General features: G+C 40.8%; 1 protein-coding gene and 1 long non-coding RNA gene across 2 annotated transcripts in view; one reads left to right on the plus strand and one right to left on the minus strand.

Annotated features, from left to right (window-relative positions):
• The window catches only part of LOC133635830 (uncharacterized), a 159,028-nt gene that overhangs the window by 92,733 nt on the left and 52,862 nt on the right, over window positions 1–13,433 (minus strand). The gene's annotated exons all lie outside the window — the stretch shown is intronic.
• The window catches only part of gprc6a (G protein-coupled receptor, class C, group 6, member A), a 31,526-nt gene that overhangs the window by 2,953 nt on the left and 15,140 nt on the right, over window positions 1–13,433 (plus strand). The window contains exons 2-3 of the mRNA XM_062029156.1: window positions 10,808–11,087; window positions 12,301–13,095. Of these exons, the coding sequence (XP_061885140.1) occupies window positions 10,808–11,087; window positions 12,301–13,095 (1,075 nt within the window). The remainder of the gene's footprint in view (window positions 1–10,807; window positions 11,088–12,300; window positions 13,096–13,433) is intronic.

The following is a 13,433-nucleotide window of genomic DNA, read 5'->3' on the forward strand; positions in this document are numbered from 1 at the left end:
TTGCAACTTTTGGTATCTGATAAAAAAAAGGCTTGCCCCTACCGGAAGTAGCGTGACGTAGTCAGTTGAACATATACGCAAAGTTCCCTATTGTTTACAATGATGGCCGCATGAAGTGAGAGAGATTCGGACCGAGAAAGCGACAATTTCCCCATTAATTTGAGCGAGGATGAAAGATTTGTGGATGAGTAAAGTGCAAGTGAAGGACTAGTGGGGAGTTGAAGCTATTCCGATAGGGAAGATGCTGTGAGAGCCGGGGTGACCTGATATTCAGCTGGGAATGACTACAACAGTAAATAAACACAAGACATATATATACTCTATTAGCCACAACACAACCAGGCTTATATTTAATATGCCACAAATTAATCCTGCATAAAAACACCTGCGTGTTTGTTACGCTAGCTCCTAGCTCCTCTGCTAGCTCCTAGCTCCATAGAACACGCCAATACAATTCAAACACCTGATCAACACACACAATCACTCAGCCCAAAAGACCGTTCACCTAACCCAAGGTTCATAAAGCTTATATATTTTAAAAAAGTTACGTACGTGACGCGCACATACGGTCAAGCTATCAAATGTTTAGCAGCCAAGGCTGCATACTCACGGTACCTGATATTCAGCTGGGAATGACTACAACAGTAAATAAACACAAGACATATATATACTCTATTAGCCACAACACAACCAGGCTTATATTTAATATGCCACAAATTAATCCTGCATAAAAACACCTGCGTGTTTGTTATGCTAGCTCCTAGCTCCTATGCTAGCTCCTAGCTCCATAGAACACGCCAATACAATTCAAACACCTGATCAACACACACAATCACTCAGCCCAAAAGACCGTTCACCTAACCCAAGGTTCATAAAGCTTATATATTTTAAAAAAGTTACGTACATACGCAAAAAAAAGTTGCGCACATACGGTCAAGCGATCAAATGTTTAGAAGCCAAAGCTGCATACTCACAGTAGCACGTCTGCGTCTTTGTCATCCAAATCAAAGTAATCCTGGTAAGAGTCTGTGTTGTCCCAGTTCTCTACAGGCGTCTGTGTATCGAAGTCAAAAGTCCTCCTGGTTAGAGTCTCTGTTATCCGAGTTCTTCCATCTTGACTGCATCTTTCGGGAATGTAAACAAAGAAGCGCCGGCTGTGTACTGTTGTTGCTGACTACGTTCGAAAAATACGTCCATTTCGCACCGACAACTTTCTTCTTTGCTTGCTCAGCTTCCTTCTCCATAATGCAATGAACATGATTGCAACAGATTCACGAACACAGATGTCCAGAATACTGTGGAATTATGAAATGAAAACAGAGCTTTTTCGTATTGGCTTCAATGTGGAAGGCATACCCGTGTTCGCCGGTCTACGTCACGCGCATACGTCATCCTCAGAGGCGTTTCGAACCGGAAGTTTAGCGTCAAATTTAAAATGTCACTTTATAAGTTAACCCGGCCGTATTGGCATGTGTTATAATGTTAAGATTTCATCATTGATATATAAACTATCAGACTGCGTGGTCGGTAGTAGTGGGTTTCAGTAGGCCTTTAAATCTATCGTCCCAATTTCACAGGTACATATTTTATCTTTATCCTTTCCGAATGTTAGAAAATAATCTATTCTTGTATAAAGACAGTGTGGCGCAGAGAAATAAGTATAATCCCTTCTGTCTGGAAAAAAGTCTCGCCATATGTCAATTAAGCCTACTTCCTCAAAAAGTGTGTTTACTTTCTTATAAAGGGGTTTAACGTTATGTATTTTTGTACTAGATGAGTCCAATTTTGGCTGTAGATATATATTTAAATCCCCACCACAAATCAAAAAACCTTCGGTTTCCGTTACCATAATATTGGTGATTTTTTGGAATAAATTAATATCACTCCCAGGGGGTGCATAGACATTCAGTAAGGTGATTGGGTTCCCATCTATCTTTCCCTTTACTAAAATAAATCTACCCTCCTTATCACCAAATTCCAGTACTTTTTCAAAATGTAGCTTTTTTGAGATGAGAATTGCAACTCCTCTCCTATGTCCTAATTTATATGACGAAAAAAACAAATGAGTGAAGCCCATTCTCTTTAGTTTTACATGCTCCTTGTCAGTTAAATGGGTCTCCTGTAAATATACTATGTGGGCTTGTTCTGTCCTCACCTTTGATAATATTTTATTGCGTTTAATTGGGTTCAGTAGCCCATTAACATTAAACGATACACATTTTACTTTGTCACTAACCATATGTATTTACTTGTAAGTATACCAATAAAATATTCAAAATAAAACCTAGCAAGTCTACTCCCATAACGAAAAAATTGAAATAGCAAATAAAACAAAGCAAAATAACTAAATTTTTTTTAAAAAGAACAGAAGAAAAAAGAAAAGTGTAGTTCCAAGGCAGGGGTCTCTAATAGATGACCCTGAGTTAAGCTAGATAAAACGTCTAGCTGTGGGGGAAATCCTCTCTCAACTATGGGCTGAGGGCCCCCATTATGGCACTTGGTAGAAAGAGAAAAAAAAATCTCTGTTCATTACATAGATACATCCCTCATTTGTATTTTTTCTCATCTCGCTGGGGTTATTATATAAACGCAAATGTCATAGAAGGAATTTAAAGTCACCTGTTTGGTTCTGTTCATCTTACCAACACTTTAAGAAGTCAGTCAAAATTAACAGGTCCTCCGGAGAAGGCGATGATTATCTTCTGAAGGCTTGCAGTCTCTCCTTGATGCTTTTCTCTGGCTCCTCACCTGTCCCCTCCCGGCTCCTTCCTCCCATGATCTCCCAGGCGGAGCGGAACAGCTGATCCAGCAGGCTCTCCCTCGGCGTAATCACGCTGACTGGCAGTCCTCTGTCCTTCATGTCTTTTGTCGCCTCCTTTGCTGTCCGGTACAGCTGCGTGCCGTCCTCATAAAACACTCGTAATTTGGCCGGGAACGGAGTCTGGAAGCGGATATTTCTTTGCTTTAACACTCGCTTGGCTTCAGCATATTCTTTCCTCTTTTGCAGGACTGCTGGGGGGTAATCCTGGTCAAAGTATATTAGTCTCCCGTTCAGAAAAATCTTCTTCTTTCCCCAGGCTTTACGCATGACATCTTCTTTCATCCTGTAGCGGAGGAATTTGACTATTATTGACCGCGACTTGTCTTCTCTGTCTCCGGCGGGTCTTGGCGCGAACGCGCGGTGCGCCCCTTCGATGTCGAGTTGCGTAGTTACGGGGATCTCCAACATGTCCCGCAGCAGTTTTTCCACAAACTCTGGAATGGACGGTTCCTCGGCTCCTTCGGGAACATTGTATATCCTCAAGTTCTCGCGTCGGGATCTCCCTTCATAGTCGATTAGTTTGTTTTCTTGCTGATTAATGACTTTTATCATGTTGTCCAACACATACTCCACGTTTTGAATCCGGTCCTCCACCTTCTCAATTCGCTCCTCTGTGTCTGTTATTTGTTGTTTAATGTTGGTGAGCTCGGATTTAATATCGCTCAGCTGTTCTTTTATGTCCTTTCGGAAGTCCCGAATCTCCTCCAGAACTTGGACTAACCCTTCGGCGTCCGCCTCCTTTGAGCGAAGGTTAGCATTAGCACCGCCATCTTGTAGCTTTACAGGTGAGCTGTTCGCGAACACAGAGCTTTCCTCATTTACAGGTTCTGCACCGATATTTGCTCGATTTCCTCTAGTTTTCCCCATTCTTGCCCCTTTTGTTTATTCAGAGATTATCTGAAACTTTGGCACTTTACGGTCTAACGGGGCGAAATAACTTTTCTCACGAGGGAGCTGTTACTCTAAGCTGCCATTCAGCTTGGTGACGTTACCGGAACTCTCACATCACGTTTGTTTATCTCAGTCGTGGTACATACAGCTGTTGGTAGAGGTTCCCAGCAGGCATAAAACACTGAAACAACGTTTAGAACTTGTTGAATTTGCAACTCAAACCTAACGTTGAAACATGCTTTGTAAGGACGTTTATTCAAAGTTGAGTTCTGACATTGATTTGATTATTGATTTGTGGTCATCTCCCAACTAATATTCTACAACTCAAACTTAACTTTGTAACAACATGCTTTTTGACAATGTTTATTCAATGTTGGGTTCTGACATTGATTTGACCATTGAAATTTGGTCATTTCCAAACTAATAGTCTACAACTCAAACCTAATGTTGAAACAACATGCTTTTTGACAACGTTTATTCAATGTTGGGACAAGCGGTAGAAAATGGATGGATGGATGGGTTCTGACATTGATTTGATCATTGAATTTTGGCCATTTCCCAACTAATATTCTACAACACAAATACAAAGTTGAAACAACATGCTTTTTGACAATGTTTATTCAATGTCGGGTTCTGACAATGATTTGACCATTGAATTTTGGTCATTTCCCAACTAATATTCTACAACTCAAACTTAACGTTGAAACAACAAGCTTTTTGACAATGTTTATTCAATGTTGGGTTCTGATGTTGATTTGATCATTGAAATTTGGTCATTTCCCAACTAATATTCTACACCTCAAACTTAACGTTGAAACAACATGCTTATTGACAACGTTTATTCAAAGTTGGGTTCTGACATAGAATTTTCGTCATTTCCCAACCAACAACATGGATCCAACGTTGGACATCAACATTGTATCAATTTACAAATACAACTATTTTGCAACGCTGTGTCTAAGTCACTTTTAAAGGGCATGTACGTATAATCAACGTTGTATCAATGTCTTGTGCCTGCTGGCTTATCAATATTATGTTCATGTTGCGTGGAAAAGACAGAATTAGACAGAGTTCATTCAGTATGTTTGAAAAGTAATAACAAACTCCGGCCGTCAAAAATATGACAGCTAGTAATTACAGAAATGATAGGCGTTGTAGGCGTTGTGCACATATTGTTCTGGAGAAAGTTTGATGCACGTTATAATTATATAATGCAAAAGTGAAAATTAAAACAGAAGCATGGGAATTTGGCATCAAACAAATGTTTCCATTGCCAAACCTTAAAGTTACAGTCCTCCTGTACTTTATATAATTATTATGGCTGGCATATTCATTTGATGTTTTTACAGCTTCTGTGATTTTTATTATTAAGAGTTTGGATGAATCCTGGACAAAATTGTAAACATATACAGGACATACATCTTGTAATAACAATAATAATAATAATAATAATAATAATAATAATAATAATAATAGGTGCAGCTGAAGTTTCTAGAACAAGCTTTACATCAAAAGACACATCCACTAAAGAAAGAAATAATAATCATAAAATAAAATAAAGTTTAGTTTTTTTACACAATGTGTAAACACATAAAATAAACTTTTTTCAAAAGAAAATCTTTCAATGAGTCTTTAATTATTCAAATGTATTTATGGTGATGTCGTCACAATATCACCACCACATTTAAATAAGTTCCTTATTCTCTTTTATTACGACACAAAGTCAATTATACACAATTACTAAACAAAATCAAAAACTACCATCGATTACTCATTTAAATCCTTATTTCTTTTTGTCCCCAAAGTCCTCCTGTGTCCAAGGAATTATTTCCTGAATTTGTAAAACAAAAACCACACCAGTATCCTCTCACTGGACTCCTACAGTACACGCAGAAGGTATTTTCCACATTGTTATATTACAGCCTTTTTCCAAAATGGAATCAATTCATTTTTGTACTCAACATTGTACACACAATACCCCATAATGACAACGTGAAAAAGTTTTTGCAAATGTATTAAAAATCACAAGTATGTAAGTATTCACAGCCTTTGCTCAATACTTAGTTGATGCACTTTTGGCAGCAATTCCAGTCTCAAGTCTTTTTGAACATGATGCCACAAGCTTGGCACACCTATCTTTAGGTACTTTCAACCATTCCGCTTTGCAGCACATCTTAAGCTCCATCAGGTTGGATGGGAAGTCTTGGTTTTCCTCCAGGATGTCTCTGTACATTGCTGCATTCATCTTTTCCTCTATTCTGACCAGTCTGCCAGTTCCTGCCACTAAAAAGCGTCCCCACAGCATGATGCTGCCACCACCATGCTTCACTGGGATGGTATTGGCCTGGTGATGAGCGATGCCTTGTTTTCTCCAAACATGATGCCCGGTCTTCAATCTTTGTCTCATCAGACCAGAGAACTCAGTTTCTCATGGTCTGAGAGTCTTTCAGGGGCATTTGGGCAAACGTTTCACTAAGAAATGGCCTCTGTCTGGCCACTCTACTATACAAGCCTGATTGTTGGAAGGTTCTCCTCTCTCCACAGAGGAATGCTGTAGCTCTGACAGAGGGACCATCGAGAGTCCTGGTGGTTCCAAACTTCTTCCATTATGGATGATGGAGGCCACTGTGCTCATTGGGGCCTTCAATGCAGCAGATATTTTTCTGTACCGTTCCCCAGATTTCTACCTGGAGACAATCCTGTCCTAGATTCCTACATACGATTCTTTGGACTTCATGCTTGGTTTGTGCTCTGCCGTGCACTGTCAAGCGTGGGACCTTATATATAGACTGGTGTGTGCCTTTCCAACCAACTGAATTTACCCCAGGTGGACTCAAGGAGGATCATTTGAAACAGGAAGCACCTGATCTCACTTTTGAGCTTCATGGTAAAGGCCGTCAATACTTATGTACATGTGTTTTCTTTGTTTTTAATTTTCAATGCATTTGCAAAAAAAATGATAAAATAACTTTTTCACATTGTCGTTATGGGGTATTGTGTGTAGAAAATTGAGGACAACAATGAATGATTCCATTTTGGAATAAGGCTGTAACATAACACAATGTGGAAAAAGTAAAGCGCTGTGAGTACTTTTCATATGCCATCCATCCATCCATCTTTTTCCGCTTATCCGAGGTCGGGTCGCGGGGGCAGCAGCCTAAGCAGGGAGGCCCAGACTTCCCTCTCCCCAGCCACTTCGTCCAGCTCCTCCCCCCAATTTGGTCAGCACAAGATCTTCCATTTCTGAAACCAGCCTGGTTTTCCCTCAGTTGTGCATCGACCAATTTCCGCATCCTTTCTAGTAGTATGTGGTTAAGCACCTTCTCTGGCGTTGAGAGGAGCATAATTCCCCTGTAGTTTGTACACTCCCTGAGGTCTCCTTTCTTGGGAATCTTTATGATGTTGCCATCTCTCCAGTCTGATGGGACTTTTTCTTCCTCCCAGATAGCTTGCATAAGATGGAAAAGCATGCTGGAGGATGTTTCGATATCTGCTTTGAGAGCTTCTGCTGGTAGCTCATCTGGCCCTTCTGCCTTTCCTGCTCTCAAGGCTTTGATGGCCTTCCTGATTTCCAGTTTGGTGGGGGGGTTGCAGTTTATTTCAAGCATGATTGGAGCTGGTGGAATATCTGCAGTCACTTGAGGGGGCTCTCTGTTGAGTAGGTCTTGAAAGTGATCAGTCCATCTCTGGAGTTGATCTTCCTTGGTTGTGAGGAGTGTACCATTTGTGTCTTTAATATGCATTTGGGCTTGTTTAAATTTGCCGGTGAGTTTTTTTGTGGTTAGATAGAGTTCTTTCAGATTGTTCTTCCCTGCTGCTTCCTCTGCCTGCGGTGCTAGATCCTCGATGTACTTCTTCTTGTCCCTTCTGACACGCTTCTTCACATCCTTGTTTACTACTTCATATTCTCTTTGTGCTGCTGCCTTTCCTGCTCTAGTTCTGCATCTGTTAACTACCTCCTTTTTCTCCCTTCTCTCACTCACTTTCTTGTGGGTTTCTGTGGATAGCCAAGGTTTGTTTGTGGACTTTTTTCTCCCTACCACTTCTGCACAGGTCTCCCTCCATGTGGACTTCAAACCTTCCCAAATCCCTTCTACAGTTCCTGGTGCTTGTGTTGTCTGGTCCTGTAGTGCTTGAAACCGGTTGTGTAATGTGACTTGGTATAGTTCCAAAGTGCCTGTATCTTGGAATTGTTGTATGTTGAATTTGATCTTCCTTCCTCTTGGTTTCATGCATTTCAATTTCAACTGGAATCTTGCTGTGACTAGGTGGTGGTCAGATGCAGCGTCAGCTCCTCTTCTCACTCTGACATCAAGCAGTGAGCGCCTGAATTTCCGGCTAATGCAGATGTGATCAATCTGGTTTTCAGCTGTATTATATATATATATATATATACATATATATATATTATATATATAATATATTATATATAAAAATCACCTCGTCAGGGGATTTTATATATATATTTTATATTTGATATATAAAATCCCCTGACAAGCATGGAAACCTGCGAAACAGGCTTGTAGGGACGATATAGCCTCTTGTGTATTCCCTTCGGGGTCGCGGGGGGCGCTGGAGCCTATCTCAGCTACAATCGGGCGGAAGGCGGGGTACACCCTGGACAAGTCGCCACCTCATCGCAGTATATATATATATATATATATATATATATATATATATATATATATATATATATATATGTCTTTATTGTTATAGTTGTTTTACTGTAAAATATGTCTTTATTGTTATAGTTGTTTTACTGTAAAGTCAACAGGAATAGACAATATGCAGCAACATACTGTATATAAAGCTTACAAATACATTTCATTCACTGATGAAGGAAGGGAATGAAACAAAACAATAATCAATGGATACCCTCGGCACAGAGCCCACACAAGGGACGTCGATGTGAATGACTATGAGAAACCTTGGAGGGGACCGCATATGTGGGTAACCCCCCCTCTAAGTACAGTCCCTAGTGGATCCACATAACAGTGAGAGTCCAGTCCATAGTGGGGCCAGCAGGAGACCATCCCGAGCGGAGACAGGTCAGTAGCGCAGAGACGTCCCCAACCGATGCACAGGCGAGCGGTCCATCCCGGGTCCCAACTCTGGACAGTCAGCATCTCATCCATGGTCACCGGAACCGGAATAACCCGGCGAGGGGGCAAAGGAGAAAAGAAAACGGCAGATCAACTGGTCTAAAAAAGGGGGGTCTATTTAAAGGCTAGAGTATACAAATGAGTTTTAAGATGGGACTTAAATGCTTCTACTGAGGTAGCATCTCTAACTTTTACCGGGAGGGCATTCCATAGTACTGGAGCCCGAACAGAAAACGCTCTATAGCCCGCAGACTTTTTTTGGGCTCTGGGAATCACTAATAAGCCAGAGTTCTTTGAACGCAGATTTCTTGCCGGGACATATGGTACAATACAGTCAGCAAGATAGGATGGAGCTAGACCGTGTAGTATTTTATACGTAAGTAGTAAAACCTTAAAGTCACATCTTAAGTGCACAGGAAGCCAATGCAGGTGAGCCAGTACAGGCGTAATATGATCAAACTTTCTTGTTCTTGTCAAGAGGCTAGCAGCTGCATTTTGTACCAAATGTAATCTTTTAATGGTAGACATAGGGAGACCCGAAAATAATACGTTACAGTAATCGAGACGAGACGTAACGAACGCATGAATAATGATCTCAGCGTCGCTAGTGGACAAAATGGAACAAATTTTAGCGATATTACGGAGATGAAAGAAAGCCGTTTTAGTAACACTCTTAATGTGTGACTCAAACGAGAGAGTTGGGTCGAAAATAATACCCAGATTCTTTACCGAGTCGGCTTGTGTAATTGTTTGGTTGTCAAATGTTAAAGTGGTATTATTAAATAGATGTCGGTGTTGAGCAGGACCGATAATCAGCATTTCCGTTTTCTTAGCGTTGAGTTGCAAAAAGTTAGCGGACATCCATTGTTTAATTTCATTAAGACACGCCTCCAGCTGACTACAATACGGCGTGTTGGTCAGCTTTAGGGGCATGTAGAGTTGGGTGTCATCAGCATAACAGTGAAAGCTAACACCGTATTTGCGTATGATGTCACCCAGCGGCAGCATGTAAATACTAAAGAGTGCAGGGCCAAGAACCGAACTCTGGGGGACTCCGCACGTTATCTTAACATAGTCCGAGGTCACATTGTTATGGGAGACGCACTGCATTCTGTCAGTAAGATAAGAGTTAAACCATGACAAGGCTAAGTCTGACATACCAATACGTGTTTTGATACACTCTAATAAAATATTATGATCGACGGTATCGAAAGCGGCGCTAAGATCAAGAAGCAGCAACATAGATGAAGCATCAGAATCCATCGTTAGCAATAGATCATTAGTCATTTTTGCGAGGGCTGTCTCCGTAGAGTGATCTGCCCTGAAACCGGATTGAAAAGGTTCACAGAGATTGTTAGACGCTAAGTGTTCATTTAGCTGCTGTGCAACAATTTTTTCGAGGATTTTCGAGATAAACGGAAGGTGGGACACCGGCCGGTAGTTTACCATGAGGTCAGGATCGAGGTTAGGTCTTTTGAGTAGAGGATGAATAACCGCTTTTTTGAATTAATACTTTTTTGAAGTAATATATTAAAATAAATATGTGATTACATAATACATGAGTAGAATATATTGTACGCGTTTGTTGTCATTTCTGTCATATTTTCCCTTGAAATGAATGAAATTGCAACAACTGACACATTTAGTTGGTGATAATGACCATTAGCGACAATTTGCGTAAAACTCATGTTCATCATTTGCGCGAAATGGTGCATTCCCAATTGGTATCTTTTTTGTCCAAAACCATTAAATAAAAGTATCTTTCATACATTTAATATATACAATCTTACTCAAAATGATTCAGCCTGTACTGTATATGTGTGTACATTTTGAAGATCATGTTTGCGGTGTACCCCAGGGATCAATACAGGGACCAAAGCGGTTTCTTTTACTAGTTTAATCATATATATTTCTGTCGAGTTAGCAAAGACTTCAAGTGATTACTATTTGACACCCCTGCCTGTAAATAATCATTCCTATTTTGTTCACACAGATTGAAAGACGGCAGCGTAGGACTGGTTCTGTCTATGATCAACGCCATCGAGGTGGTGAATAAATCCCCTTTACTGAGGGATGTTAACGTCACACTGGGCTATCGGATCCATGACTCCTGCAGAGACGTCAGCACAGGTCTCAAGGCCACGGCTGACTTGGTCCAGCAGGCCGAGTGCGCCCCCACATGCCAGCAACCGGTCGTTGCCGTCATCGGCGCTTCTTTTTCCGAAATGTCCATCGCCGTTGCCAGGCTACTGAGCCTTGACATGATTCCTCAAGTAAGTTCTGACTTTGGACTCAATATGACTTTGTTCAAATATTGCCCCTGTATTGTGTTTGCCATTCACTTATTCAGTCCACAAATAGAACAAGTGTTTATTTTTCCCTCAATCACCGACACAGGACAATAATGACGACCTTTTTGTCCATACATCTAAACATACATCTAATCATAGGTCTAATCATACATCTAAACATACATCTAATAATATATATCTAATCATACATCGATTCACAGGTCTAATCATATATGTAATCATACATCTAATCATATATGTAAACATACATCTAATCATATATGTAAACATACATGTAATCATAGGTCTACTCATAAGTACATCTAAGACAGAGCAGCCTTTTTGACATGTGACAAATTAGTTTGTTCCTGCGATGAGGTGGCGACTTGTCCAGGGTGTACCTCGCCTTCCGCCTGATTGTAGCTGAGATAGGCTCCAGCGCCCCCCACGACCCCGAAGGGAATAAGCGGTAGAAAATGGATGGATGGATGGATAGAATGAAAAAATATATATATAGTTGAGTTTTGATTGACATTGTTAGAGTGCATTGATTGAACAATAGAGGAGTTGTTATAATTACCAGTATTATTGTATACGAGGTAAGCGGAACGTTAGCTTTATAATTAAATACGTACTTAATGGGTCTAGATGGAAATTCAAACATTGGGTGGGAGACATGTAGTCTTTAAATGTAGAAAATATCATAAAATGACCCTTTAAATTACTGTAACGACAACAGTAAACATATTTCAATTGATAATTTTATGACAGTGTCAAACAAAACTCAACAATAATATAATCATAAAAACATTGTATTTAAAAATATGTAGTTTAAGGCATTTTCCAAAAACTTTAATATTTATTATTGATATGATTTTCTACACACCCATATAGTTATAGTATAAATCGTACTTTGCAGCCCTTCTAACCCTTCCAGTAATAGTCAGCTCTGTGTTGTCGGCCATGTTGAATCAGCATGTGACCTACTTTATTATGTCTCTGCTGCCTGCTTGATCAGACCATGAACTCATAAAAGTTGTCTGGCACAGTTCGCAATATTGTTGTTGTCATTGCGCGCCTTGTCCATATTGTCACACTATCTGTTACAGTGATGGGATGTGGGTGATAAGGTTAAGGGTTTTGCTAATTTTCATGGCATGCCTAATCAACAAGGTATGTATTTTCTTTTCTGTAGATAAGCTATTCATCATCAGCGACGTCGTTGGGTAACAAGCACAGATTCCCAAGCTTCATGAGGACGATTCCTGGCGACGAGCACCAGATAGCTGCCATGGTCAGGCTTATCAGCGACAACGGTTGGAGCTGGGTGGGAATTATCATTGCGGATGGCGCTTACGGCCGCTCAGCGCTCGAGTCCTTTGCATCCAAAGCGTCGGACATTGGGATCTGTTTAGCATTCAAAGCCATCCTTCCCCATTCTGGTAAAGGTGGGGCTGAAGACTCTGCTATCGAACAAGTTGCCAGAACCATCTCCCAAAATCAAAAGGCAAAGGTGATTGTGTCCTTTGCAAAATCAAAACAAATGGAAAAGCTCTTCAAGGAGCTGAGGAAGCAGATGGAGAAGAGCGGTCCAGGCGTCAAGGATATGAGAAGAGTGTGGATTGCCAGCGATAGTTGGTCCTCCTTGCGGGATATTTCAGACCTTGAAGACATCGGAGACGTTGTGGGCTTCAACTTCAAAACTGGAGATACCTCATCTTTCGACGAGTACCTAAGCCTGCTGGAGACGAGCGGTTACAACAGCACACAGAATAACACCTACTTGGAAAAACTCTTCAAGGAGACAAATAAAGGAGGAGTCTCTGGAAACACAGACCAGGCGTCTGAAGTTGTGAAGAACATCAAAGAAAAAACTAACACAGGCTTAATCTTGAGTGTGGAGATGGCTGTGAGTGCCATTGCTAAAGCTGTGGCCTCCGTCTGCAGCAGCAAACACTGCAAGACTCCTGGAACCTTGCAACCCTGGGAGGTAATCCATATTTGTCTATACGTCTGGCTTTGCCATTACCTTATTCATTAATAGGGTTGTTAACGAAAAACCGATGCGAACCGATATACGGTTCGAGAGGTGGCCGGTTTGGTTACGTCGGTTACAGTCCCTCCAGTTGATAAGATTCAGCTGTGAATCTTTAGGTCAATTGAGTGCAGACACATAACACGGGTATCGCGCCGAACTAGAAATCAGTTGAGGATTTTTGTCATTAAAACGACATGATTGATTGATTGATTGAAACTTTTATTAGTAGGTTGCACAGTGAAGTACATATTCCGTACAATTGACCACTAAATGGTGACACCCGAATAAGT

Source organism: Entelurus aequoreus, linkage group LG20 (genome assembly GCF_033978785.1).
Source record: "Entelurus aequoreus isolate RoL-2023_Sb linkage group LG20, RoL_Eaeq_v1.1, whole genome shotgun sequence".
Taxonomy (NCBI): Eukaryota; Metazoa; Chordata; class Actinopteri; order Syngnathiformes; family Syngnathidae; genus Entelurus; species Entelurus aequoreus.